General features: G+C 38.9%; 1 protein-coding gene across 1 annotated transcript in view; it reads left to right on the top strand.

Moving 5' to 3' along the window:
• Positions 1-25,454, top strand: part of CATSPERE (catsper channel auxiliary subunit epsilon) — an 88,380-nt gene that overhangs the window by 15,742 nt on the left and 47,184 nt on the right. Inside the window, exons 6-9 of the mRNA XM_047755028.1 lie at positions 1,547-1,571; positions 5,814-5,891; positions 8,380-8,486; positions 11,169-11,658. Of these exons, the coding sequence (XP_047610984.1) occupies positions 1,547-1,571; positions 5,814-5,891; positions 8,380-8,486; positions 11,169-11,658 (700 nt within the window). The remainder of the gene's footprint in view (positions 1-1,546; positions 1,572-5,813; positions 5,892-8,379; positions 8,487-11,168; positions 11,659-25,454) is intronic.

Consider the following 25,454-nt stretch of genomic DNA (forward strand, 5'->3'; position numbering starts at 1 on the left):
AGTGTATCCTAAGCGCTGTAGATGCAAGGAACTGTCTTATGTGGTCCCTGCTCCCTGGAGGACAGTAATGTAACAAATTCTTTTATCTGCTTGACCTCCCTTCCTTTGGGGGAACCATCCCTCCCCTATTCTTTGGTGAAATTATTAATTTCATGTGATTTATGACCAGCCCTACCGCCTCACATTTCATTGGCCGACAATTGAGGATCAGCATATGACCCAAAGACAACCTATGGGAAAACAAGTGTCTTCAATAAAGCGTGGTTGTCATTGACCATTGCCCTGATTTATACGGTCCCTTACAGTCAGATGGCTCTGCAGTTGATGTGCAATCTTTGGATTGAAAGTCCTGATAAGTAGATTTCAGCAAGTCCCACCAGGGAATACATGCTAACCCATTCTTCTGTGAATTACGGCTCCTCTTCCCAGAGTCTCACCAGGAAGCAGGGATTGAGTCTCTGTTACTAAGGAAACTGGTGGGCTTCTATCCTTGTTGGGGCTTTCAGAGATGCCAGTCCCCAGTTTTCTCCCTGTTGGTTTTGAACCTGTTGAGAAAAGGGAAAGGGAATATTTGGGAATAATAATTCCTGGTACAGCGTAATTGGAGGATCTACTTGCCTCTGGCCAAAGGGCTACTTTATCCCAAGGGGCGATCACGGGAACCATCAATGCCTAATACCCATGCATCCATCATATAAGTCAAGAAATAGAACATTACCAGTGCCGGATGGAGTTCCCCTCAGGGCTCAGCGGTTAACGAACCCAACTAGTATCCATGAGGACATGGGTTCGATCCCTGGCCTCACTCAGTGGGTTAAGGATCCACGTTGCCATGAGCTGTGGTGTATGTTGCAGATGCAGCTCAGATCCTGCTTTGCTATAGTTACTGGTCAGATTTGTTTCCACTTCCCCACAATGGGAATTGCTTCACTTTAAAGTTACCTGTTAGGAGTTCCTGTTGTGGCACAGTGGAAATGAATCCGACTAGGAACCATGAGGTTTCGGGTTTGATTCCTGGCCTAGGTGAGTGGGTTGAGGATCCGGTGTCACCATGAGCTGTGGTGTAGGTCTCAGACGTGGCTCAGATCTGGCGTTGCAGTGGCTCTGGTGTAAGCTGGCAGCTGTAGCTCCGACTGGACCCCTAGCCTGGCAACCTCCATATGCCGCAGGTGTGGCCCTCAAAAGACAAAAATAATAAAATAAAGTTATCTGTTAAAAGTAGAATGTTCAGACTAATATATATATATACATATATATATTATTTTTTTTTTGGTCTTTTTGGTCTTTTTGCCTTTTCTAGGGCCACTCCCTCAGCATATGGAGGTTCCCAGGCTAGGGTTCTAACTGGAGCTGCACCCGCCAGCCTACCCCAGAGCCACAGCCACAGCAATGCAGGATCCTTAACCCACTGAACAAGGCCAGGGATCAAACCTGCAACCTCATGGTTCCTAATCAGATTCATTAACCACTGCGCCACGACGGAAACTCCCCAGACTAATATTTAGCATGCTGTTTACTAAAATATATGTTCTCTTTTTCCCAACAGAAATTTCATTCACAACTTAACCCAGGTAAAACTTTAAAAAAAATGTATATGGCCTTCATATATTACTACTATATTATTTCTCTCTTATCTTCCATATTTACCAAAAGAGGAATTTTATAAATTTCAAAAAAAAAATTTTGCTTAGAGCAGTGGTACTCAGTGTTTGAATTGAGGTCCCCTAGGTCTTTACAGACCTTTTTAGAAGGTCCATGAAGTCTACCCTTTTCCAACTACATGGATTTCCCCCTATATGTTTCCATGAAAATGACACATACCAACAGGCTGAATGTAGGAACACTAATGATAATACAGCTGTCTTCTATTGAACCAGACATTAAAGAGATTTTAAAATGTAAAATAACCATTATTCTTACTATTACTTTTGTCTTTGGAAATAATTATTTTTTCATAAAAAAATGTTAGTAAATGTTAATATGTAAAAGGTTTATCATAGATTTTAAAATAAATATCTTCAAATGTTCTCAACTTTAATTTGTTATATGGTAAAAAATATTGATAGATCTAACCCACATAAAACCAAAGCTCTGTGGGATTCTTAATAATTTTTAAGCCTGTGAAGGGGTCTTGAGATCCAAAAGTTTTTGACATCTGGATTGGAGGTTGATTAAAGGTATGATAGAGAGATGTGTTCAAAAGCTGAAAACTGAGATAAGGTAATAGTTATGGAAATTAAAGCTCTAAAAACATTTTCATTTTCTCAAAGCAGTGATTTAATGGAAAGTAGAGGTAGTAATAAGAAAGAAATAGATCCCCTTGCTGTACAGTGGGAAAATAAAAAAAATTAAAAAATAAAAAAAGAAATAGAGAGGAAGAGAGAGACAGAGAAAGTAAGAAAGAAACTTGCTATATTAGATCAAGATGGCTGAAGGAGCCCATGTGCCATATGCATTCCTATCCCAATGTCAATCAACATTTCAGGATTATTTATTAAGGCTATAACAATGCTAAAAAGCGAGAAAGAATATTATCAGTGGATAAGAAATTTCAAGATAAAAAATAGAAACTTCTAAAAATAGAATACCTAATACAGACCCAATAATTCAGAATAGCCTCTCATCCAAGTACTAACCAGGTCCAACCCTGCTTAGCTTCCGAGATTAGACAAGATCAGGGGCGTTCAGGGTGGTATAACCATAGACCAGAATAGCCTCCATCTCACTCAAACGATATAGCAATGCCTCGAGAAAATATGTGTGTGTATAATGCTAGTGCAGACTTTTACATTTATATAGGTACACATGTTTGTGTATATAGAATTTAAAAGCAATTAAAGGAATTTTCTAGTTATCAGAAGTAACTTAACTAAAATCCAGAGTTAGATAGATTGAATTCTGAACTAAAGGTATTAGACAGAATATAAGCCCTGATAGATAAAGGATGATGTTTTAATATATGTATGAGGATAGAAAATGAAGTCTTCAACCTATGGGAGAGGATAGATCTGAAACTAACCTCTCTACTTGAAGGTAGGATTTATGAAAGGTCTGTAAAATTACAACCAGTAAAGCTCCACTCACTAGCATAGAGTATTTGCAAATAAATGATACAGCCTTTGGTGGGGAGCTATAAATGGTCAAGGAGTTGCCTTTACAGAGTTTCAGGTAGATGACCAAGTTTACCAGCTCAAGAGATTGCAGAACCTAGAAACAAGCAGTAAACACAAAAATGCAAGCAGTGACGCACATAGGGCCTAGGCCGAGGTGATTATAAAATCCATTTCGTAACCAAGAGTGTCAGGACTCTCATGGAAAACAAACCCTCTGAAAATAATCTCAAGATAAAAGGTATAAACCACAGAAAAAGATAAACTGCCTAGAATAGATACACACATAGAGATGGAGAAATTTCATACTTTTCAAAACTAAATATGAGAACTGTGAAAGGTTATTAAATCCATATTTTAAATGGTCAAAAAGATAAGAGAAACAAAGAAAACAGGAACAAGAATTATTCATAATTATACAACATTCAGAAATTGAAAAGCATTCTATATAAATATCTTGAGATGAAAAAAACAGGCATCTGAAGATAAAAATCCAATAACAAGTTAAATAGAAAACTAGATACAGTTGAGAAAATGCAGAACTAGGAATCTGGAATCAGAATCATGCAAAATGTAGAACATAAAAATGAAAAGATGTAAAATACCCAAAGAGAAGTTGAGACATAGAAGGTAGACGAAGCCAGTTTATCATACATATGATAGGAGTTCCAAAGGGGAAGAGCAGAAACTGGAGATAATACTCAAAGAGATAGTTAAGGAGAATTCATCACAGCTGAAGACATGTGTTCTCAGATTGAAAGACTAAAGTACTGAATCCAGTAAATAATGAGCAAACTAACATGCTAGTAAATCTAAAGAAACATTGATATTCAAACATTGTAATAATGACTAATTTTTTAACAAAAATGAACTAAAAATACTAGATGACAAAAGAATAGAAAACAGGAGAATTTGAGTGTGTAATTTCTAATGTTATTATAACATATTCAGGATGGGGATACTGATTAACTTTTTGTCTATGTTAAATATGAAAGTAAAAATTTAAGGCTGCCTATTAAAGTAATAGAAATAAGGGCATAATTTCTACAAAAATGGAGTTCTAGAAGAAGAACTTTTAAAATGCTAACAATTCAAAAGGAGAAAATGAAAAAGAAAAATAGTGAAATTAAAACAATATAAGGGGAGTTCTCATCATGGCTCAGCAGAAACAAATCCATGAGGATGCAGGTTTGATCCCTGGCCTCATTCAATGGGCTAAGGATGCAGTGTTGCCATGAGCTGTGATGTAGGTCGCAGATGCAGCTTGGATCTGGTGTTGCTGTGGTGTAGGTCAGCAGCTACAGCTGGGAACCTCCATATGCTGTAGAGACAAAAGACAAAAAAATAAATAAAATAAAACAATATAAGGACACAAAAATAAGATTTAAGAAATTACTTAAGCTAAATCAGTGATCAAATATTATTAGATTAAAATCACCTAGTACATAAAAACTCCCCAAATCTGATTTTTATATTGTTGCATAGTTAAATAGTAACAAAAAATTGGGGGGGTATAGTGTAAACAGGTTAATACTATCAAGAGGAAACTGGGGTGATGATATGAATATCATATAAAAGATATATTGAGCCCAAAAGATAGTAATGTCATAAAGAGAGAAGTTACTTCATGATAAGGGAAAGATGCTGAAATTCACTTCATCTCAGGAAAATTCAAATCATCACATTGGTAAAACGTGAACAATGGATAACTATTGCTAGAGGGGCTCAGGGCAGAAGAATCCAACTCAAACTTTGCTAGTGGGGAATATAAATTAGAGCCTTATTCACATTTTTTGGAGCGTAATCTCAAAATACCTATTAAAACAAAAAATATAATAATTGGATCAATAATCCTACTCCTGGGAATCTGCTCCACAGAAATAAAACCTCCAGTCTACAATCATTGAAATTCTCCAGCGTCAACTCTTATAATGCCTAAATAATGTTCTATGCTGTGGTTATATTGTAATTTACAGATTTCTCTACTGGAGATTTACTATGGCTCCAGTTTTGTATTATTTTGTTTTGCTTTACCACTGTTATGATGCTGCAAGATATAGATCCTTTTCCATATGGCCGTATATTTTTTAAAAAGTGAGAAGAATTACATCTATTGAAATGGCTATGCTGTATCAAGTGACAGAAGCAAGTTACAAATAACATGAGTATTGTAATTTCATTTTTGTAAAAACTGTTTGAGTTTGGGGGATGCTATGTCTTTTTATGGGTACAAAGTTTTAGCATTAGTTACCTCAGTAGTGTAGAGGATATTAAATACTTCTTTGAACTGTTTCTCTGGTTTAAAACAATACATATTATTTTTTATTTTTATTGAGATACTCAAAATTTTAAATAAAAAAATTAAAAAAAAAAAAAGGAGTTCCCACCGTGGCTCAGCATTAGCGAACCTGACTAGTGTCCATGAGAAGGTAAGTTTGATCCCTGGCCTCTCTCAGTGGGTTAAGGATCCACGAACCGTGGTGTAGGTCACCGACGTGGCTCAGATCTGGCGTTGCTGTGGCTGTGTTGCAGGCCAGCAGCTACAGCTCTGATTCGACCCCTAGCCTGGGAACTTCCATATGCCATGGGTTCGACTGTAAAAAGACAAAATAAAACAAAACATTTTTATCGTTATGTGTTAGCACAACTAAAAATGAAATTTGTCCAAAATATAAAGATACACAAACATATTTTATTTTGTAGGTTATCACTGTATGGATATATGATCCAGAAAACGCAGACCCTAATGAGTTGCTACGGAATGCAAATGAACCTTCCCTAGTAGGTGGAAACATTAATTATTATCATAGATGAAATAATATGCTAAATTTCTTTTTTAAGAGCTGTAAATAGGAGTTCCTTTCATGACTCAGTGGTTAACAAATTCGACTAGTATTCGTGAGGATGTGGATTGGATCTCTGGCCTCACTCAATGAGTTAAGGATCCGGCTGAACTGTGGTGTAGGTCGAAGACACAGCTCAGATCTGGTGTTGCTGTGGCTGTGGTGTAGGCCAGCAGCTGTAGCTCCAATTCAACCCCTAGCCTGGGAACCTCCATATGCTGTGGGTGTGGCCCTAAATAGACAAAAAAAAAAAAAAGTGATGTTTATATAAACTTCATGTTATATAACATGAATATGTAACAGGAATCTATATTTGGTAATTTTTTTTTTGTCTTTTTTGCTATTCTTGGGCTGCTGCAGCGGCATATGGAGATTCCCAGGCTAGGGGTCCAATCGGAGCTGTAGCCACCGGCCTACGCCAGAGCCACAGCAACGCAGGATCCGAGCCGCATCTGCAACCTACACCACAGCTCACGGCAACGCCGGATCCTTAACCCACTGAGCAAGGGCAGGGATCGAACCCGCACCCTCATGGTTCCTAGTCGGATTCGTTAACCACTGCGCCACGACGGGAACTCCTATATTTGGTAAATCTTAAGAAAACATCCTAAATGTGTTTTTATATGTTTGATGATTTCTTTGTAGTATTTTTTCTATATTTATAAAATTATCTTTATTGACCATGAATTACCTCCCCAATAGTGAAACATGTTCTTAAGCTTGTTTACATAATTGTCTTTTTTTTTTTTTTTGTCTTTTCTAGGGCTACTTCCTGAGGCACATGGAGGTTCCCAGGCTAGGGGTCTAATTGGAGCTGTAGCTGCTGGCCTACACCACAGCCACATCAATGCCAGATCCAAGCCCCATCTTCAGCCTACACCGCAGCTCACTGCAACACTGGATCCTTAACCCACTGAGCAAGGCCAGGAATCGAACCCTCAACCTCATGGTTCCTAGTCAGATTCATTTCTGCTGAGCCTCAACAGGAACTCCTACATAATTGTCTTAATGTTTTCTTAGCCTGTCCTTTTTTCTATCATCTTATATATGTTGCTTGTTGTATTTTATTTCCATCATATTCTATGCTACATTAAGAATGCTCCATTTGGGAGTTCCCTTCGTGGCTCAGTGGTTAACGAACCTGACTAGGATCCATGAGGTTTTGGGGTTCGATCCCTGGTCTTGTTCAGTAGGTTGAGGATCCAGCATTGCCACGAGCTGTGGTGTAGGCTGGCAGCTGTAGCGCCTATTCGACCCCTAGCCTGGGAACCTCCATGTACCACGAGTGCGGCCCTAAAAAGCAAGGAGAAGGGAAAGAAAAAGGAAAAAATAAAAAAGAATGCTCCATGTACTCTTTCCTCTGTAGCTATATGAGAGATACTTGTATTTAAAATTCTGAATCATGAGTTAAGATTTTTTAGAAAGGAAAAATGATCTGTGATTTATCAGGTATTTAACAGGAAACTATTTTTCTCTATCAAAATCATTAAATGTATATTCTTCAGGAAGGCCTTCCTGACTCTAATTCCTACTCTCAAAATATTGGTTAAATCCTATGTATTAAGCAATCTCATGGTCTCGACGGTTACACCCTTACTGATACGCATTACCGTATTCGCAGAAGTTCCTTTGTGGGTGATGAGGTATTTCTAGGAAATTAAACAGGGGCATTATTGCAAGATTCTTGACTGGCCCCCATTATCTTATTTTTTTTAATTCTAGGGATTCCCCATAATGAAACTATTGCTGCTATTCTAAAAATATATGGGATAATTCCAGTCAGTTTAACATATCCTTAAATTTCATGAGGAAAAGAAGGAACATGTCAGATCTATCTTTGTACTAATAGAATTTTTCTTAAAGCCTCCAGATGTCATTTGAAACATGCCTTGAAAGGGTGTGTTGTTTTGAATTCAGGCTCACATAGCTAACAGATGACTTTTAGAAACTCCATTATGTATTTCAGTGACATTAAAACTAAGGGTATTGGGAGTTGCCTGGGGGCCTAGCAGTTAAAGGATCTGGTGTTGTTAACTGATGTGGCTTGGGTTCAATCCCTGGCCTAAGAACTAACGTGTGTCACTAGTGTGGCCAAAACAAAAAACAAAAAAACAAACAAACACAAACAAACAGAGTATTTATATTTGAGCCTCCATAATCTCCATTCATTCAAGATTCTGATTGTGCCAAGTATTTTCAACATGTTGGAAACTGAATTATGACTTATTTATAATTCATGAAGTTCTAATGGGGAGGGGACCACATGGTAGGAAAAAAACAAAACTGAATCTTGAAAATGTGGTAAATTTATAAATGTCAACAAGGTCAACTAAAATAATACATTCAATGTATTATGATGTAACTTCAAAATAGTTTTGGCTATGAAAAGCGTAAATAGCGGATTTTTTTTTTTTTTTTTTTTACAGAATTCCATAATACTTAGCAAGCAGTTTGCTACTTTGGGACAGAAGCCTACCATACAAACATTTCTGGAGAGAAAAGTTTATTTTCCACATAGACAAATGAAGAATGGGTATTTACTTCTAAATTTTCACATATAAAATTCACTTTAAAATTAAGTAAAATAATCATCGGAAACTTAAAGTAAAAGAAATTTTAAAACCCTAGTGGAATTTCATGGAATATCTTATATGTAATTTCCAAGGAGCTCCTTTTAGCACATAGAAATTGTGATAATCAGAACTCATTACCAACTCAGAAAATACCAGTCACAGTCCTGGATTATAATTTCACAATTTGCATTAGTAGTTAAACTTCAGTGCAAGAGCCTCATTCAGGATGGTGGCGTATCCTGGCAAACCGCAAAATGTGTCCTGCTGGTGCTTTAAAGGGAGCCAGGGTTATGACAAATGGCACGATCATTACCACCATCAGAGGACACACGCACACGCACGCACACACGCACACAAGTACGCACACACGCCCACACCCCACATATTCCACCTGAGAAGTAAAATCTGTTATTGTTAGTAGGTGATCATGGGGTTTAGATAGTCTTTCTTAATCTACTGAGCATCTAGGCACAGGACAAGGTGCTTATAACTAAAAGATACAATTCCTACAGTCAGTTATAGTTATAGTTATAGTTTAGTGGGGGAGCCAAGTAAACAAAGAGATGTTCTGATAGTGAGCCCAGGGTGAGGTGGGATACATCAAGGGTGCACCAACTAAGACTTTCTTAGAGAGTGCACTAACTAAGGCTCAGGGAAGACTTTCCTAAAGAGGTAACATTGCCGTTATTGAAAAGAAATAAAAATTAGCTGATTGGTTGGAAGAGCATTTCAGACAAAGGGGCAACATGTAGGAGAAATACATTTAGATAGCATCTTAGAGGTGGTATTGAGTTGGGATGAAAGTGTTTGCATGAACCAGTAATGTGAAAAAAATGTAGAAAGACTAATATAGTTTTTAAAAAGAAACATAGATGAGAGATGTAGCAGATAAACAGTTATAGACCAATACATTTGAAAACGTAAACAGAAAACTGTTAAAAAATCAATTTTTCAAAGCTGACTCAAGGAGTTCTCATCATGGCACAGGGGAAACAAATTCGACTAGGAACCATGAGGTTTCGGGTTCCATCCCTGGCCTCACTCAGTGGGTTAAGGATCCAGCATTGTTGTGAGCTGTGGTGTAGGTCGCAGATGCAGCTCGGATCCTACGTTGCTGTGGCTGTGGTGTAGACTGGCAACTGTAGATCTGATTCGATCCCTAGCCTGGGAACCTCCATATGCCTTGGGTGCAGCCCTAAAATGCAACAACAGGAGTTCCCGTCGTGGCACAGTGGTTAACGAATCCGACTAGGAACCATGAGGTTGCGGGTTCGGTCCCTGCCCTTGCTCAGTGGGTTAAGGATCCAGCATTGCCGTGAGCTGTGGTGTAGGTTGCAGACGTGGCTCGGATCCCGCGTTGCTGTGGCTCTGGTGTAGGCCAGTGGCTGCAGCTCCGATTCGACCCCTAGCCTGGGAACCTCCATATGCCACGGGAGTGGCCCAAAGAAATAGCAAAAAGACAAAAAAAAAATGCAACAACAGCAACAACAAAAAAAGGTGACTCAAAAGGAAATATAGAAGTTGAGCAATATTTTCACTATAAAGAAACAATCAGTATTTAACCATCTTTAGGGAGGGGAAGAGAGCACTAGCACAGATAATTCCAATCCTAAATAGCAAAGTGAAGTTAGCAAATTAGATTATCCCAATTCAGGCAAGATCTCTATATGAGAAAGAAAAATTATAAGTGAATCTCATTCATGAACCTAGATGCAAAATCCTGAATAGCAAAATATGAAAAGAGATAAGATATGTAATAAAGTTGGTTTATACCAGAAGTGCAAGGTTAGTATAATATTTTAAATATTTTAATATAATTTACAATATTAGATTAAAGGAGAAAACTAGATGATCATCTCAATAGAAATAGACTAAAACTTTTTTTTTTTTTCTTTTCCAGGTCTGTACCTGTAGCAAATGGAGGTTCCCAGGCTAGGATCTAATCAGAGTTGTAGCCACCGGCCTACACCACAGCCACAGCAACGCCAGATCTGAGCTGTGTCTGCAACCTACACGACAGCTCACGGCAATGCCGGATCCTTAACCCACTGAGCGAGGCAAGGGATCGAACCCACAACCTCATTCCTAGTTGGATTCATTTCCGCTGAGCCACAATGGGAACTCCAGAATAAAACTTTAAAATGAAATTATTCTTTACTTCATATCATACATGAAAATAATTTCAGATTGATGATAATAAAATTAACTCAGAAGACATACACTGGAAAGGCTAGACTGAAAAACACATAGAGCTAGGATAATATCTTTATTGCCTCAGTATAGAAAACAATTTCTATAATCACTAAAAGTAACTCAAATTATAAAAGCAAAGACTTGATAAACTAGTATGCCTGAGGACAGGGGCCTTGGCCTTGCTCAATAGGTCGGGGATCTGGTATTGTCATGAGCTGTGGTGTAGGTCACAGACACGGCTCAGATCCAGCATTGCTGTGGCTGTGGTGTAGGCTGGCAGCTATAGCTCTGATTCAACCCCGAGCCTGGGAACTTACATATGCTGTGAGTGCAGCCCTAAAAAGAAAAAAAATTATAAAAGATGATAAATGTCAGCACTGTGCAAGATGAATTGGAGGGGGAGAGGAAGAGGATATTTAGTCTAATAGTTCCTGTTTTTCTCATCTTAGAGCCTGGCAGATCACAATACCAATGAACTCAGATGTGCTAAAGGAGATTGAGGGAAATCAAGTGGCTTTTCAAGACTGCTTTATTGCAGACATTCTTTTCCTGCTGACTACTCCTTTGTTGACAATGCCCGAGATTCCTGGTTTTCTACCAATCTCTTCGCCGCAGGGTAGTCAGCTAATAGCAGACTGGGCTGCTTGTGTTCCTTCGTCAGTTGTTGTGGTGGCTGATATGGAGACCTTTCAGACAAATAATTCATTCCATACTTGGACCAGAATCAGAGTGCCTCCAAACATTCTGACTGATGATGAAAGACACAGTGTGTCTGATGTGACCTTATCAGAAGATGGAATATTTTTTTTAATAAACAATATTCTTTACATAAAAAAATTTAGCGCATTTACAAGACTGGGAGAAGATGTAAATCTTCCTAATGGTGGAATTATTGGGATTACATCAAGAAAATGGTGTTGGGTCAAATATTTATTGAAGGTTAGTAAAAAATTACATATATATATTATACCTACATATTTAAATATATTTACTGTACTGTTTAATTCAATGAATGATATATCATGATATATGCAGCTCTTCGTAGAGTTATTTATGCTTGTAAATAGCTTTCTGACCTAACTGCTCAAAGGCATTGTACCTCTAACAACAGAGAATAACAGTGAATCTAAAATAGCTTAAAAAAATTTTTTTTGTCTTTTTAGGGCCGCGCCCATGGCATATGGAGGTTCCCAGGCAAGGGGTCAAATTGGAGTTGTAGCTGCCAGCCTACACCACAGCCACAGCAGCACAGGATCCAAGCCATGTCTGCGACCTACACCACAGCTCATGGCAACGCCAGATCCTTAACCCCCTGAGCAAGGTGAGGGATCGAACCTGCATCCTCATAGATACTAGTCAGATTCAGTTCCACTGAGCCACCACAGGAACTCCTATCTTTTTAATTTAAATAAATTTAACTTAAATAAATGGAAAAGAAAATGGAAAACATAAGGGAAAATATAATCAAATGGCAGGGCAATTAGTAAAACATAAAGCAAGGAAGTCATTACCACAAATTGAGGGTAATGGTTATCCTGGAAAGGAAAGATGCAGTGATTGGGAGAGGGCATAGGTGACATCTGAGAGTTCTGATGATACTGTTTCTTGATCTATACAGTCATCACACAGACTTCTGCTTTGTGATAAGTCTTTTGTTTGTGGCTTCCTTTGCTCCGCAAGTGCTTTTAAGTTTAATTAGGCCCCATTCATTTATTTTTACTTTTATTTCCATTATCTTAGGAGACAGATCCAAAAAAATATTGCTGTGATGAGGGTCAAAGAGTGTTGTATCTATGTTTTCCTCTAAGAGTTTTATAGTATCTGCTCTTACATTTAGATCTTTAATCCATTTTGAGTTTATTTTGGTATATGGTGTTAGAGAATGTTCCAATTTCATTTTTTTTACAGGTAGCTGCCCAGTTTTCATAGCATAGATTGTCTTTTCTCCTTGTATATTCTTGCCTCCTTTGTAGTAAATTAATTGACCATATTGTGTGAGTTTGTTTCTTGGCTTTCCATCCTATTCCATTGATCTGTGTGTCTGTTTTGTGGCAATACTATACTGTTTTAATGACTGTAGCTTTGTGATATAGTCTGAAGTCAGGGAGCATGATTCCTCCAACTCTGTTCTTCTTTCTCAAGATTGTATTGGCTATTCGGAGTCTTTTGTGTTTCCATACAAATTTTAAAATTATTTGTTCTAGTCCTGTGAAAAATTTTATTGGTAATTTGATAAGGATTGCATAAAATCTGTAGATTGCCTTGCATAGCATGATCATTTTAACAATACTGATTCTTCCAATCCAAGAACATGATGTATCTTTCCATTTGTTTGTGTCGTTTTCAATTCTTTCATCAGTGTCTTCAGAAAATCATTTAATTGAATAAAAGTGAGAATATGAGATATCGTATTTTTGAAATGCTGCTAAAGCGGTGCCTAGAATGAAATTTAGAGCATTAAATGTGTATATTAGAAACTTCCGCTTCTGACCAAGATAGAATAAAAAACAAGGACTATATCCTTACCCTGCAGCATGAAACAATAGCAAAAAATGTTTTAGACAATGCTTTCTATATTCAAGGACATTGGAAACCAAGATGAACCCTGCAATTGCCCTAACTTAATGTCTTAAGAAAGTTCCCAGACCAGGAAACTGTGAAATAGGAAAATGAGGCAGTCCAGTAGATTGCCTGAGTTGAGGAAGTAGAACTGATTGGCAGGAAATACAAAGGTGGCTTGAGTTTGCAAAGCAGAATAGCAAAGATGAAAGAGCTGTGCGCAGAATTCCAGAGATATGCTAAGGGTCCCCTTCATCTATGCACAAAGTGTATATTTGTGAGGAAAGTATCCAAATATGGGGAAGGAACCAACTAAAAGGACTAGGGAATAGAATTCACAGCTCATACAAGGATGGGAATAGCACCTGTTCTAACCAGCCAGATTGAAAACACTTGTAACAATTCATGTGGGATTGGGTAGTGTGCTCCAAAGGGTTGTTGCCTCAGTACTGAGGAATAATTATCACTAGACTAAATGCTTTCTGACCCCATCTAACAAATCTTAAAAAGAAGACCCAAAATATCCAGCTGTTTTAAAGTAATGTAATACATCTCAGAACGAAACTCAAGAATATTTAGGAGTTCCCGTCGTGGCACAGTGCTTAACGAATCTGACTAGGAACCATGAGGTTGCGGGTTTGATCCCTGGCCTTGCTGAGTGGGTTAAGGATCCTATGTTGTTGTGGCTCTGGCATAGGCCAGCAGCTACAGCTCTGATTCAGCCCCTAACCTGGGAACCTTCACATGCTGCAAAAGCGGCCCTAGAAAAGGCAAAAAGACAAAAAAAAAAAGAATATTTACAATAATATTCAACACCCAACAAGGTAGTAGTCATAATTTCTGACATAGAATAAAAACGTCAGGCATACAAAGAAGAAAAAATATGACTCATAATTAGAAGAAAAATCATCCAATCAAAATTGAACCCAAACTCACACAGATCTTAGAATTAGCAGACCTTATATGTGGCTGATTTACTATCTTTACTGTATGTTTGTCGTTACCAGTGAGATTTTTCCTTTTATGGTTTTTATATTTCTGGTCGTAGCCTTTTCTTTTCCATTTAGAGAAGTTCCTTTAACATTTCTTGTAAAGCCAGTATAGTGGTGCCAAACTCTTTTATCTTTGTTTGTAAAACTCTATTTCTGGAGTTCCCGTCGTGGCGCAGTGGTTAACGAATCCGACTAGGAACCATGAGGTTGTGGGTTCAGTCCCTGCCCTTGCTCAGTGGGTTAACGATCCGGCGTTGCCGTGAGCTGTGGTGTAGGTTGCAGACGCGGCTCAGATCCCGAGTTGCTGTGGCTCTGGCGTAGGCTGGTGGCTACAGCTCCGATTCAACCCCTAGCCTGGGAACCTCCATATGCTGCGGGAGTAGCCCAAGAAATAAATAAAAAGACAAAAAAAAAAACTCTATTTCTCATTCAAATCTGAATAATAGCCTTGCCAGGTAGAGTATTCTTAGCTGTAGGTTTTTTCTCTTTATCGCTTTGAATATATTGTGCCACTTCTTTGGGCCTGTAGTTTCTGCTGCAAAGTCATGTAATTATCTTATGGTAGTTCTCTTGTGTGTAACTAGTTGCTTTTTCCTTGCTTCATTATTATTTATTTATTCATTCATTCATTCATTGGCTGTGTCTGCATTAAGTAGAAGTTCCCAGGCCAGGGATCAAAACCCATGTCATCACAGTGACCTAAGCCACTGCAGGGACAACACCAAATTTTTAACCTGCTGCACTATAAGGGAACTCCATCTCTTGCTGCTTTTAAGAGTCTTTATTTTTTGTCATTTTAGTTGTAATTTGTCTTGGTGTTCATCTTGTTTGGGACTCTCTGCTTGTTGGACCTGGATGTTTGTTTCCTTTCTCAGGTTAGTGAAGTTTTCAGCTATTATTTCTTCAAATAAATTGTCTGCCCTTTCTTCTCCTTTGGGAGCCCCTATAATGCAAGTGTTGGTAGCCTCAATGTTGTCCAAGAGCTTTCTTAAACTATGTTTATTTTTTTAATTCTTTGTTTTTCCTTCAATTCAATTCATGTGATTTTAACTACTCTGTCTTTCTGATCACTGATCCATTCCTCTATAGCATCTAATCTACTGTGCTTCCTTCTAGGGTATTTTTATTTCAGCTATTGTATTCTTCAGCTCTGGTTGGTTCTTTTTTATATTTTCTAGCTCTGTTGAAATTCTTAGTATTTTCTTCCATTCTTCTCCCAAGTATGTTGAACATTTTATGTCCATTACCTTGAACTCTTTATCAGATAGATGGCTTATCTCCACTTTGATTCATCCTTTTTCTGGGATTTTGTTTCCTTTCTTCATTTGGAACATACTTCTCTGTCTCTTCATCTTTCCCAATTCTTTATGTTTACTTCTATGTGTTATGTAGGTCAGTTATGTTTCCTGATCTTGGAGAAGTGGTTTAATGAGAGAGACATTCTATGGGGCCCAGCAGCACCCTCCCCTCTGATCACCAGAACTACATGCTGTAGTGGTACCCCCGATGTGGGCTAAAAACAGACTTCTGTGGTGGGGTGCTGACTACTGTGGCCATGTTAGTCAGTGGGACTGACCCCTGGACAAGTTGGCTGTGAGGCTGCTCCTTGGGTGATGGCTGTGGGCCCACTGGAGAGCAGGAGGCTTCCTGTTCAGTTGGCTCTGAGGCTCAATGGGTATGGTGCTTCTGCAGCCCATTGGATGGCAGGGCTGGGTTTCCACATGGCTGCCTGCATGGGTCAGGAGGGCTCTTAGCTGGTGACAACATGTTGCAGTGTGGGTCCAAGTTAAATAATTTAAAATATAAAGCTAAAACAAATTCACACAAACTACCAAAGCTTCCTTGAAATAAAACAGGTAGCATGAATACCCCTATATCAATTAAAGAAATTTAATTTGTTATTTAAAACCTTCCCAAAAAGAAAACTTTAGGCCAAGAGGGTTTCACCAGTGAATTCTATGATATATTTTTAAAATAAATCACATGATTTCTAAACTCTTTCAGAAAACCGAAGGGGGAAGGGAATACTTCCTAATTTATTCTATGAGGGCAGCATTATCTGACACCACAACCAAGAAAAACACATTACAAGAATATAAAACAGCAGACCAATATCTCTCATAAAGAACTTCTAAATGATGTTTTAGTAAACCAGATCCAAAAATATATAAAAGGGAAAATATATCATAGCTGAGTGAGGTTTATCACAGGAATGAAAGGGTGATTGACAATAGAAAATCAAACATAATTTACCTTATTAGAAAATAAAAGAAAAACCATATCATCTTAATAGGTATATAAAAAGCATTTGACAAAATCCAATATACACGATTGATTTTAAAAATCAACAAGTGAAGAATAAAAGAGAACTTTCTCAACTTGACACAGAACATTTATGAAAAACCTTTAGCAAACATTGTATGATGGTAAAAGACTATTTAGTCTGCTCAGATTTAAAGTAATTATTGCTGTTGTTGGTTAAGCCTACCATTCAGTATTTATTCTCTGTTAACACTGTTCTTTGCTCCTTTGTTTCTTCTCTTTCTTGCTTAAAATCAGAAACAAAGTGAAATGTCTGTCTATACTGTCTATACCTCTTCTATTCAACACTGTATTGACAGTTCTCTCAGGTACAGTGAGTTGAGAAGCAAAAGGAATCTGTGTTGAAAAGGAAACTTTCTTTATTTAAACATTATTAGATGTAGAAAAGCTTATGAAATCTATTTTTAAAAAACGTATTGCGGAGTTCCCGCCGTGGTGCAGCAGAAACGAATCTGAGTAGGACCCATGAGGTTGCGGGTTTGATCCCCGGCCTTGCTCAGTGGGTTAAGGATCCAGCATTGCCATGAGCTGTGGTGTAGATCATAGACGCGGCTTGAATCTGGCATGGCTGTGGTGTAGGCTCACAGCTACAGCTCCAATTAGACTCCTAGCCTGGGAACCTCCATACGCCATGGGTACTGCCCTAGAAAGACAAAAGACAAAAAAAAAAAAAAAAAGGTATCAGGGCTAGAAAGTATTTTACCAGGACTGCAGTATAAAAGATCAACATATAAAATTATTATATTTCTATGAAATATAACAATTTAATTTTATATATGAAATATATAAACATTCAAAATAAACAATCATAAGTTGAATTTAAAAATACTGTTTACAATAGATCTAAAAACATTAAATACTTAAGGATAAATCTGACAAAAGATGTGCAGATATATACACTTAAAAAGTACAAAACGGAGTTTTCTGATGGCCTAGCGGGTTGAGGCTCCTGCGTTCTCATGGCTGTGGTCCTGGTTGCTGCTGTGTGGTGTAGGTTCAATCCCTGGCCCAGGAATTCCCACATACTGCCTGTGTGGCAAAAAAAGGAAAAAAAATACAAAAAAACCTCAAGAGAGAGCCTGAAATAAACATTGCAACTCTCATTTAAAAAAAAAAAAAAAGATACAAAACATTACTGAGTAGGAGTTCCCATCATGGCGCAGCGGAAATGAATCTGTCTGGGAACCATGAGGTTTCAGGTTCGATCCCTGGCCTTGCTCAGTGGGTTAAGGATCTGGCGTTTCCGTGAGCCATGGTGCAGGTTGCAGATGTGGCTCAGATCCTGTGTTGCTGTGGCTGTGGTGTAGGCCGGCAGCTGTTGCTCCTATTCGACCCCTAGCCTGGGAATCTCCATATGTTGTGGATGAGGCCCTAAAAAGCAAGAAAGAAAAGAAAAGAAAAACATTACTGAGTGAAGTAATGTTTATAGCTGAAAAGACACAATACTGTTAAGATGTCAATTCTTGAGAAATGCAGCACAACTTAAAATCTTAGTGGGCTTCTTATAGAAATGGAGAAGCTGATTCTAAATGTCATATGGAAATTCAGGATAGAACAAAAAAGCATATCTCGGAATTTCCCCTGTGGCCTAGCAATTAAGGATCCAGCGTTGTCACTGCTATGGCTTGGGTTGCTGCTGTGGTGTGGGTTCAGTCCCTGTCCTGGGAACTTCTGCATGCCACAGGCATGGACCGAAAAAAAAAAAAAAAACTTAAAAGATACTTTAAGATAGTACCTAAAGGAGTTCCCCTTGTGGCTCAGAGGGTTAAGAACCTGACTAGTATCCATGAGGATTCAGGTTCGATCCCTGGCCATGCTCAGTGGGTTAAAGGATCCGGCATTGAGCTGTGGTGTAGGTCGCAGACGCGGCTCAGATCTGGTGTTGCTGTGGCTCTGGCGTAGGCCAGTGGCTATGGCTCCGATTAGACCCCTATCCTGGGAACCTCCATATGCCGTGGGAGCAGCCCTAGAAAAGGCGAAAAGACAAAAAAAAAAAATTTATTATAAAGATATAGTAATTAAGACATCACAAATTATAACTTCATTTTTCATTTGGTTCCACATCTCACCAACCTTTAGTGGGTCCAGTCTTTATTATTTAAACTCTTTTTGAAGTTTTGAGGTGATATTTCATTTGGTTTTATTTATATATAACAATATAGCTGCACTAGCTTTCTTATGTTTCATGCTTATGTAGTGTACATTTTTCTATTATTTTACTCTCAACTTGCCTGTGACTTTATATGTCTTTTAAACTTCTTATAGGGTCCTCTTGCTTTTCCTCCAGTGTGACAATATCTGCCTTCAAATTTTAATATTTAGTTCATGTAAAAGTAACTATTGCTGAGGTTGGGGTTAAGTCTACCATCTTGGCATTTGTTTTCTATTAATCCCTTTTAGTATTTGTTCCTTTGTTTCTTGTCGTCTTCTAGGTAGAATCATGTATTTTTCAGTATTCTGTTTCTCCTGTATTGAATTTTTTTTTTTTTTTGTCTTTTTGCCTTTGCTAGGGCCACATGTGCGGCATATGGCGGTTCCCAGGCTAGGGGTCTAATTGGAGCTGTAGCCACCAGCCTACACCAGAGCCAGAGGAACGCGGGATCCAAGCTGTGTCTGCGACCTACATGACAGCTCATGGCAACGCTGGATCCTTAACCCACTGAGCAACGCCAGGTATCGAACCCGAAACCTCATGGTTCCTAGTTGGATTTGTTAACCACTGAGCCACAACGGGAACTCCTGTATAGAATTTTTTTATTCAAAATTATTTTTTAGTAGGTGCACTTGGCTTTAGAATAATCCATTTTAATTTATCAGAATCTAGATTTAAATAAAATATACTTTATAGCAGTGTGAGAACTTTATACAAGTCCATTTATACCCCACGTCACCCTTTTTGTACTCTGTTCTCATACTTTATTTCTTAAATCGGTGTTGAATTTTGTCAAAGGCTTTTTCTGCATCTATTGAGAGGATCGTACAGTCTTTATTCTTCAGTTTCTTAATGTGGTGTATCACACTGATGGATTTGCGGATATTGAAGAATCCTTGCATCCCTGGGATAAATCCCACTTGATCATGCTGTACAATCCTTTTAATGTATTGTTGGATTCGGTTTGCTAGCATTTTGTTGAGGATTTTTGCATCTATCTTCATCAGTGAACTTTATTTCTGAATATGCTGTTAATCCCAAAATACCTTGTTAATATTTTTGCATTAAAGAGTCAATTGTCTGGAGTTCCCTTCGTGGCTCTTGGGCTAACGAACCTGACTAGGATCCATGAGGACTTGGGTTCGATCCCTGGCCTTGCTCAGTAGGTTAAGGATCCTGTGTTGCTGTGGCTGTGGTGTAGGCCAGTGGCTATAGCTTCGATTAGACCCCTAGCCTAGGAACTTCCATATGCCAAGGGTACAGCCCTAAAATAGCAAAAAAAAAAAAGAAAAAGAAAAAAGGCGATTGTCATAAAGATATATGGATATAGGAGTTCCCGTCGTGGCGCAGTGGTTAACGAATCCGACTAGGAACCATGAGGTTGCGGGTTCGGTCCCTGCCCTTGCTCAGTGGGTTAACGATCCGGCGTTGCCGTGAGCTGTGGTGTAGGTTGCAGATGCGGCTCAGATCCCGCGTTGCTGTGGCTCTGGCGTAGGCCGGTGGCTACAGCTCCGATTCAACCCCTAGCCTGGGAACCACCATATGCCGCGGGAGCGGCCCAAGAAATAGCAACAACAACAACAACAACAACAACAAAAAGACAAAAAAAAAGATATATGGATATAAACTGAGAGAAAAATAAGCCTTTTTTATGTGTGTGCTTTATTTCTGTCTGCACATCCAGCATTCTTCCTCGTTTCATTTTCCTTCAGCCTGAAGAATGTCTTTAAAATTTCTTGTATTGCAAGTTCTCTCATTATTTGTCTGTGTTAAAGTGTCTTTATTTTTTTGTCTTCATTTTTGAAGGACATTTTTGCCAAATACAGAAATAAGATGACAGGTGGTTTTTGTTTTTGTTTGGGGGGGGGGGGTTGTTTTTAAAGCAATTTATAAAGACATCATTCCTTTATCTTGTGGTTTTCATCATTTTTGGTAAGAAGTGATTCATTTTGCATGTTATGTTCACATTTGTATGTATGTGTAGTGTGTCTTTTTACTGTTGCTGCATTAGCATTTTCTCTTTATCTTTAGTTTACAGTACTTTCATTGTGTACCCAACTATAATTTCCTTTGTATTTGTGCTGTTTGAGGGTCAGTTGAGCTTCTTGGATTTCTGGGATTATGTGTTTCATTAATTTTTGGATGTTCTTGGACTACCTTTAGTTCTTCAAATACTTCTGCACCATTCTTTTTTCCTCCTCTAGGATTCCAAAACCATGTATGTGAGACCATTTAATATTGTCCCACAGATCTCAGATGACCTGTGCATTTTTTTCACTCTATTTTTTCTTTATATTTCAGTTTGTATACATGCTATTAATCTATTTTCAAATTCTCTGTTCATTTCCTTCGTCTTACTCTTGAATACATCTAATAATTTATTACTGATATCATATTTTAAAATTTCTAGCATTTCCATTATGCTCTTTTTATCAGATTCACATATCTTGCCTGTATTTCCCCATCTTTGCATTTGAATGGCCCATTTTTCCATTAGATCCTCAGCTTTTTGTTGTTGTTGTTGCTACTTTAGGGCTGCACTCGGGGCATATGGAGTTTCCCAGGCTAGGGGTCGAATTGGAGCTGTAGCTGCCGGCCTACACTGCAGCCACGGCAGCGCGGGATCCGAGCCATGTCTGTGACCTACACCACAGCTCACAGCAACGCCAGATCCTTAACCCACTGAGCGAGGCCAGGGATTGAACCCACATCCTCATGGATCCTAGTCAGGTTCGTTAACCACTGAGCCACGAAGGGAACTCCAGCATTTTATCATAGCTATTTTCTCGGTAGCCATGCCTGGGATCTTAGCACCGAACAAGAGTTCAGTGATCTCTTCATACATTAAAACTGAATCACCAGCCTTCCAAACCCTGGGAGGATCATCACTGTAGTCTGGCTGCCAGCTTTTTTTTTTTTTTTTTTTTTTTTTTAATACCTGAAGACTTCCTTTCCTCTCTCATCAGTGCCTGGATTTTCTTGCCTTGGGGAAGATCAGCATCTCTCTCTCCTACTTCTCTGCCCCCAGTCTTAGTATGGAGAGTACCTTATAACTTTCAGTAGAAACCAAGCATATCTCAGAGGAAGAGTTTCCCTCTGCCCTCTTAGCCCACTCCCTGTCGCTCAGCATCCTAAATGCTGATGGGCTTCTCTCAGCCTTGCTGCCACACTGCCTGTCCCCCGCCCTATCTTCAGAAGGTTACTGCTTCATATCTGGCAGAGGCCCTGAGAGTGTCAGAGGCATCTCTCAGCTTTCCTGCCTTGCCCCCAAACCTCGGCTGACTCTACACAAGCACTAAGAGAGGAGCTGTAGGAAAGACTTGATGGGTGGGTGAAATTTCATCCCATGACTGGGCATACTGGAATTCCCCTCTATCATGTTTATAACAAACTCCCCTTCCCATCCTTCCACCAAGAATAGGGAGAATAGCTGTGAGTCTTTTCTGTGAAGGACTCATCATTTTGTTTCTGATCCATTTCTTTGTGGAAAGTTGTTTCACACTCATGTTCAGCAACAGACACTCTAGACTTTACATTGAACCTTCATTTGGTAAAATTCCCTTTTACCCCAACTGTTCTCTTTCTTTAATTATCAGTTTGATATCTGTCTGCATTCTATTTGAGTGTGGACTAAATATTTGAACATTAAATAAGTGTACAGGAGTTCCCATCATGGCTCAGCGGAAATGAATCTGACTAGCATCCATGAGGACACAGGTTTGATCCCCGGCCTCACTCAGTGGGTTAAAGGATCTGGCGTTGCTATGAGCTGTGGTCTAGGTTGAAGACGTGGCTTGGATCTAGCATTACTGTGGCTGTGGTGTAGGCTGGCAGCTCTAGCTCCAATTTGACCACTATGTGCCATGGATGCGGCCCTAAAAAGACAAAGAAATAATAATAAATGTACAAATGTATTTATTTAGGGAGACAAGATATGCACAAAAGACTCCTGTTGATTGTCATGGACATAGAAATTATAAAAATCTTTAAGAATTAGAAACAATTGGGGAGGGGAGACAGGGGAAAGGGGGCCCTTGGCTCCCTTAATGAAATTACACCCATTGAATTTCGGACACAGCAGTCTCTGCGTGGCTTTCCTTTCTAACAACCTGTGTCCATAAAGGTGTAATATTGATTTTTCTAAGGTTTTAAGTTCTCTCTTCCCTCTATCCAAGGAAGCTTGACTTCCAAAAATAATGTTTGAAGTGTGGTTATATCTTGACCTTAGTAAAAATTAAGGTCAAAGGGGCACTCCTGGCCAGAGTGGATAAATACATAAGAAAAGACAGGCTGATTTAAAGGATTTAAAATAGAATTAAGATTAACTATTTCTATGAATAGAAAAAGCACATAGAGTTGAGTGAGAGGATTAAGATGGTGGAATAGAAGGACTGGAGCTCAACTTCTCTCCTGAAAACAACAAAATTCACAACTAAAAGCTGAGCAGTCTCCACCCAAATGGACCTGAAACCTTAAAAAAGATACCCTACTCCAGAAGAAAAAGAGGAGGCCACATCAAGAGGTAGGAGGGGCAATTTCATGATATAAGCAACCCCATACTTCCCTGGTGGGAAGCTCCACAGACTGAAAGCTAATTGGCTCACAGAGACTCACCTACAGGAGTGAGAGTTCTGAGCCCCACATCACACCCTCATGTGCGGGGATCTGGCACTGGGAGAAAGAGCCCCTGGATCATCTGGCACTGAAGGCCAGTGGGGCTTATGGGCAAGAGCTCCATGGGACTGGGGGAAACAGAGACCCCATTCTTAAAAGGTGCACACAGACTTTCACGTGCACTGGATCCCAGGGCAAAGCAAAGTCTCCATAGGAATCTGGGTCAAACCTGACTGCAGTTCTTAGAGGACATCCTGGGAAGACGGGTGAATGTGGCTTGTTGTGAGGGAGGGACATTGAAAGCAAAGCTCTCGGGAATATTCAGCAGCTGTGCCTTTCTCTGGAGGTGGCCATTTTGGCAAAATCTGGCCCCACCTGCCAGTCAGCCTGAGAAGCCCCAGAGCAAACAATAATCCAGGTGGGGTCACAGTCCTGCCCCTCAATAAACAGGCTGCCTAAATACCCCTCAGGCACACAGCTGCCTCTAATCCCATCCAGAGACAAAGCCCCACCCCCAGAGGGATTAGAATCAGCTCCACCTACCAGTGGGCAGGCATCAGCCCCTCCCATCAGGAAGCTTACAGCAAGCCCCCATACCAACTTCAGCCACAAGGGGGGCAGACACCAGAAGTAAGAGAGGCTACAACCCTATCATCTGTAAAAAGGTCACCACACCAAAAATCTATAAAAATGAAAAGACACAGAACTATAACTCAGATGAGGGAGAAAGAAAAAAAAAAAAACAGAAAATCAGCTAAGCGATGAGATTCTTAGCCTCCAGGAAAAAGATTTTAGACTGTTGATGCTGAAGATGATGCAAGACATTGGAAATAAACTGGAGGCAAAGATGGATAACTTACAGGAAACACTGACCAAAGAGATACAAGATATAAAACTTAAACAAGAAGAGATGCAAGATGCAGTAGCTGAAATAAAAAATTCACTAGAAGCAGCTAACAGCAGAATACAGGAGGCAGAAGAACGAATAAGCGAGGTGGAGGACAGATTAGTGGAAATTACGGATGCGGAACAGAAAAGAGAAGATTGAAAACAAATGAAGAGAGTCTCAGAGAACTCTGGGACAACGTGAAATGCACCAACATCCGTATTATAGGGGTGCCAGAAGGAGAAGAGAAAGAGAAGGGGACAGAAAAAATATTCCAAGAGATAATAGCTGAAAACTTCCCTAACATGGAAAAGGAACCACTCACTCAAATCCAGGAAGCACAACGAGTACCATATAGAATAAACGCAAGGAGGAATACGCCAAGACACATATTAATCAAACTGACCAAAATTAAAGACAAAGAGAAAATCTTGAAAGCAGCTAGGGAAAAGGAACAAGTAACATACAAGGGAACTCCAATAAGGTTATTGGCAGATTTTTCAGCAGAAACTCTGCAGGCCAGAAGGGAGCGGCATGATATACTTAATGTAATGAAAAAACCTCCAACCAAGATGACTTTACCCAGCAAGGCTCTCATTCAGATTTGAAGGAGAAATCAAAACCTTCACAGATAAGCAAAAGCTGAGAGAATTCAACAACACTAAACCAGCCTTACAACAAATACTAAAGGAACTTCTCTAGGCAGAAAAGAAAACACCGCAACAGGAAACAAAAATACTACAAATGACAAAGCTCACCAGTAAAGGTACACATACAGTAAAGATACAAAATTATTCATGCAAAATTATACCACCAAAATCAGAAATCATGAGAAGAGGTGGGTACAAATGCAGGACACTGGAGATGCAATTAAGAGACCAACAACTTAAAAAAATCTCGTATGCATATAGACTCTTATATCAAAACTTCAGAATAACTGCAAACCAAAAATCTACAATTGATACACAAACAAGGACTCTCTGAAGAAGAAATATATCTCATAGTAAATAAGTGCATAATCCACTTATTTGACATGCTTAGAATGCTGAAGTCTTCTTAGAACTGATTCTGATTTCCTCTCCATCAAAGAATTTATGATAATTATAATTAAATAATGCAACTGTACAATTAAAAAAGAAAAGAAAAAGTACATAAAAGAATTAAAATTACTGGAATAATTTATGTGTATTATATATAATACATATTATGT

This window comes from Phacochoerus africanus, chromosome 12 (assembly GCF_016906955.1).
Source record: "Phacochoerus africanus isolate WHEZ1 chromosome 12, ROS_Pafr_v1, whole genome shotgun sequence".
Classification (NCBI taxonomy): domain Eukaryota; kingdom Metazoa; phylum Chordata; class Mammalia; order Artiodactyla; family Suidae; genus Phacochoerus; species Phacochoerus africanus.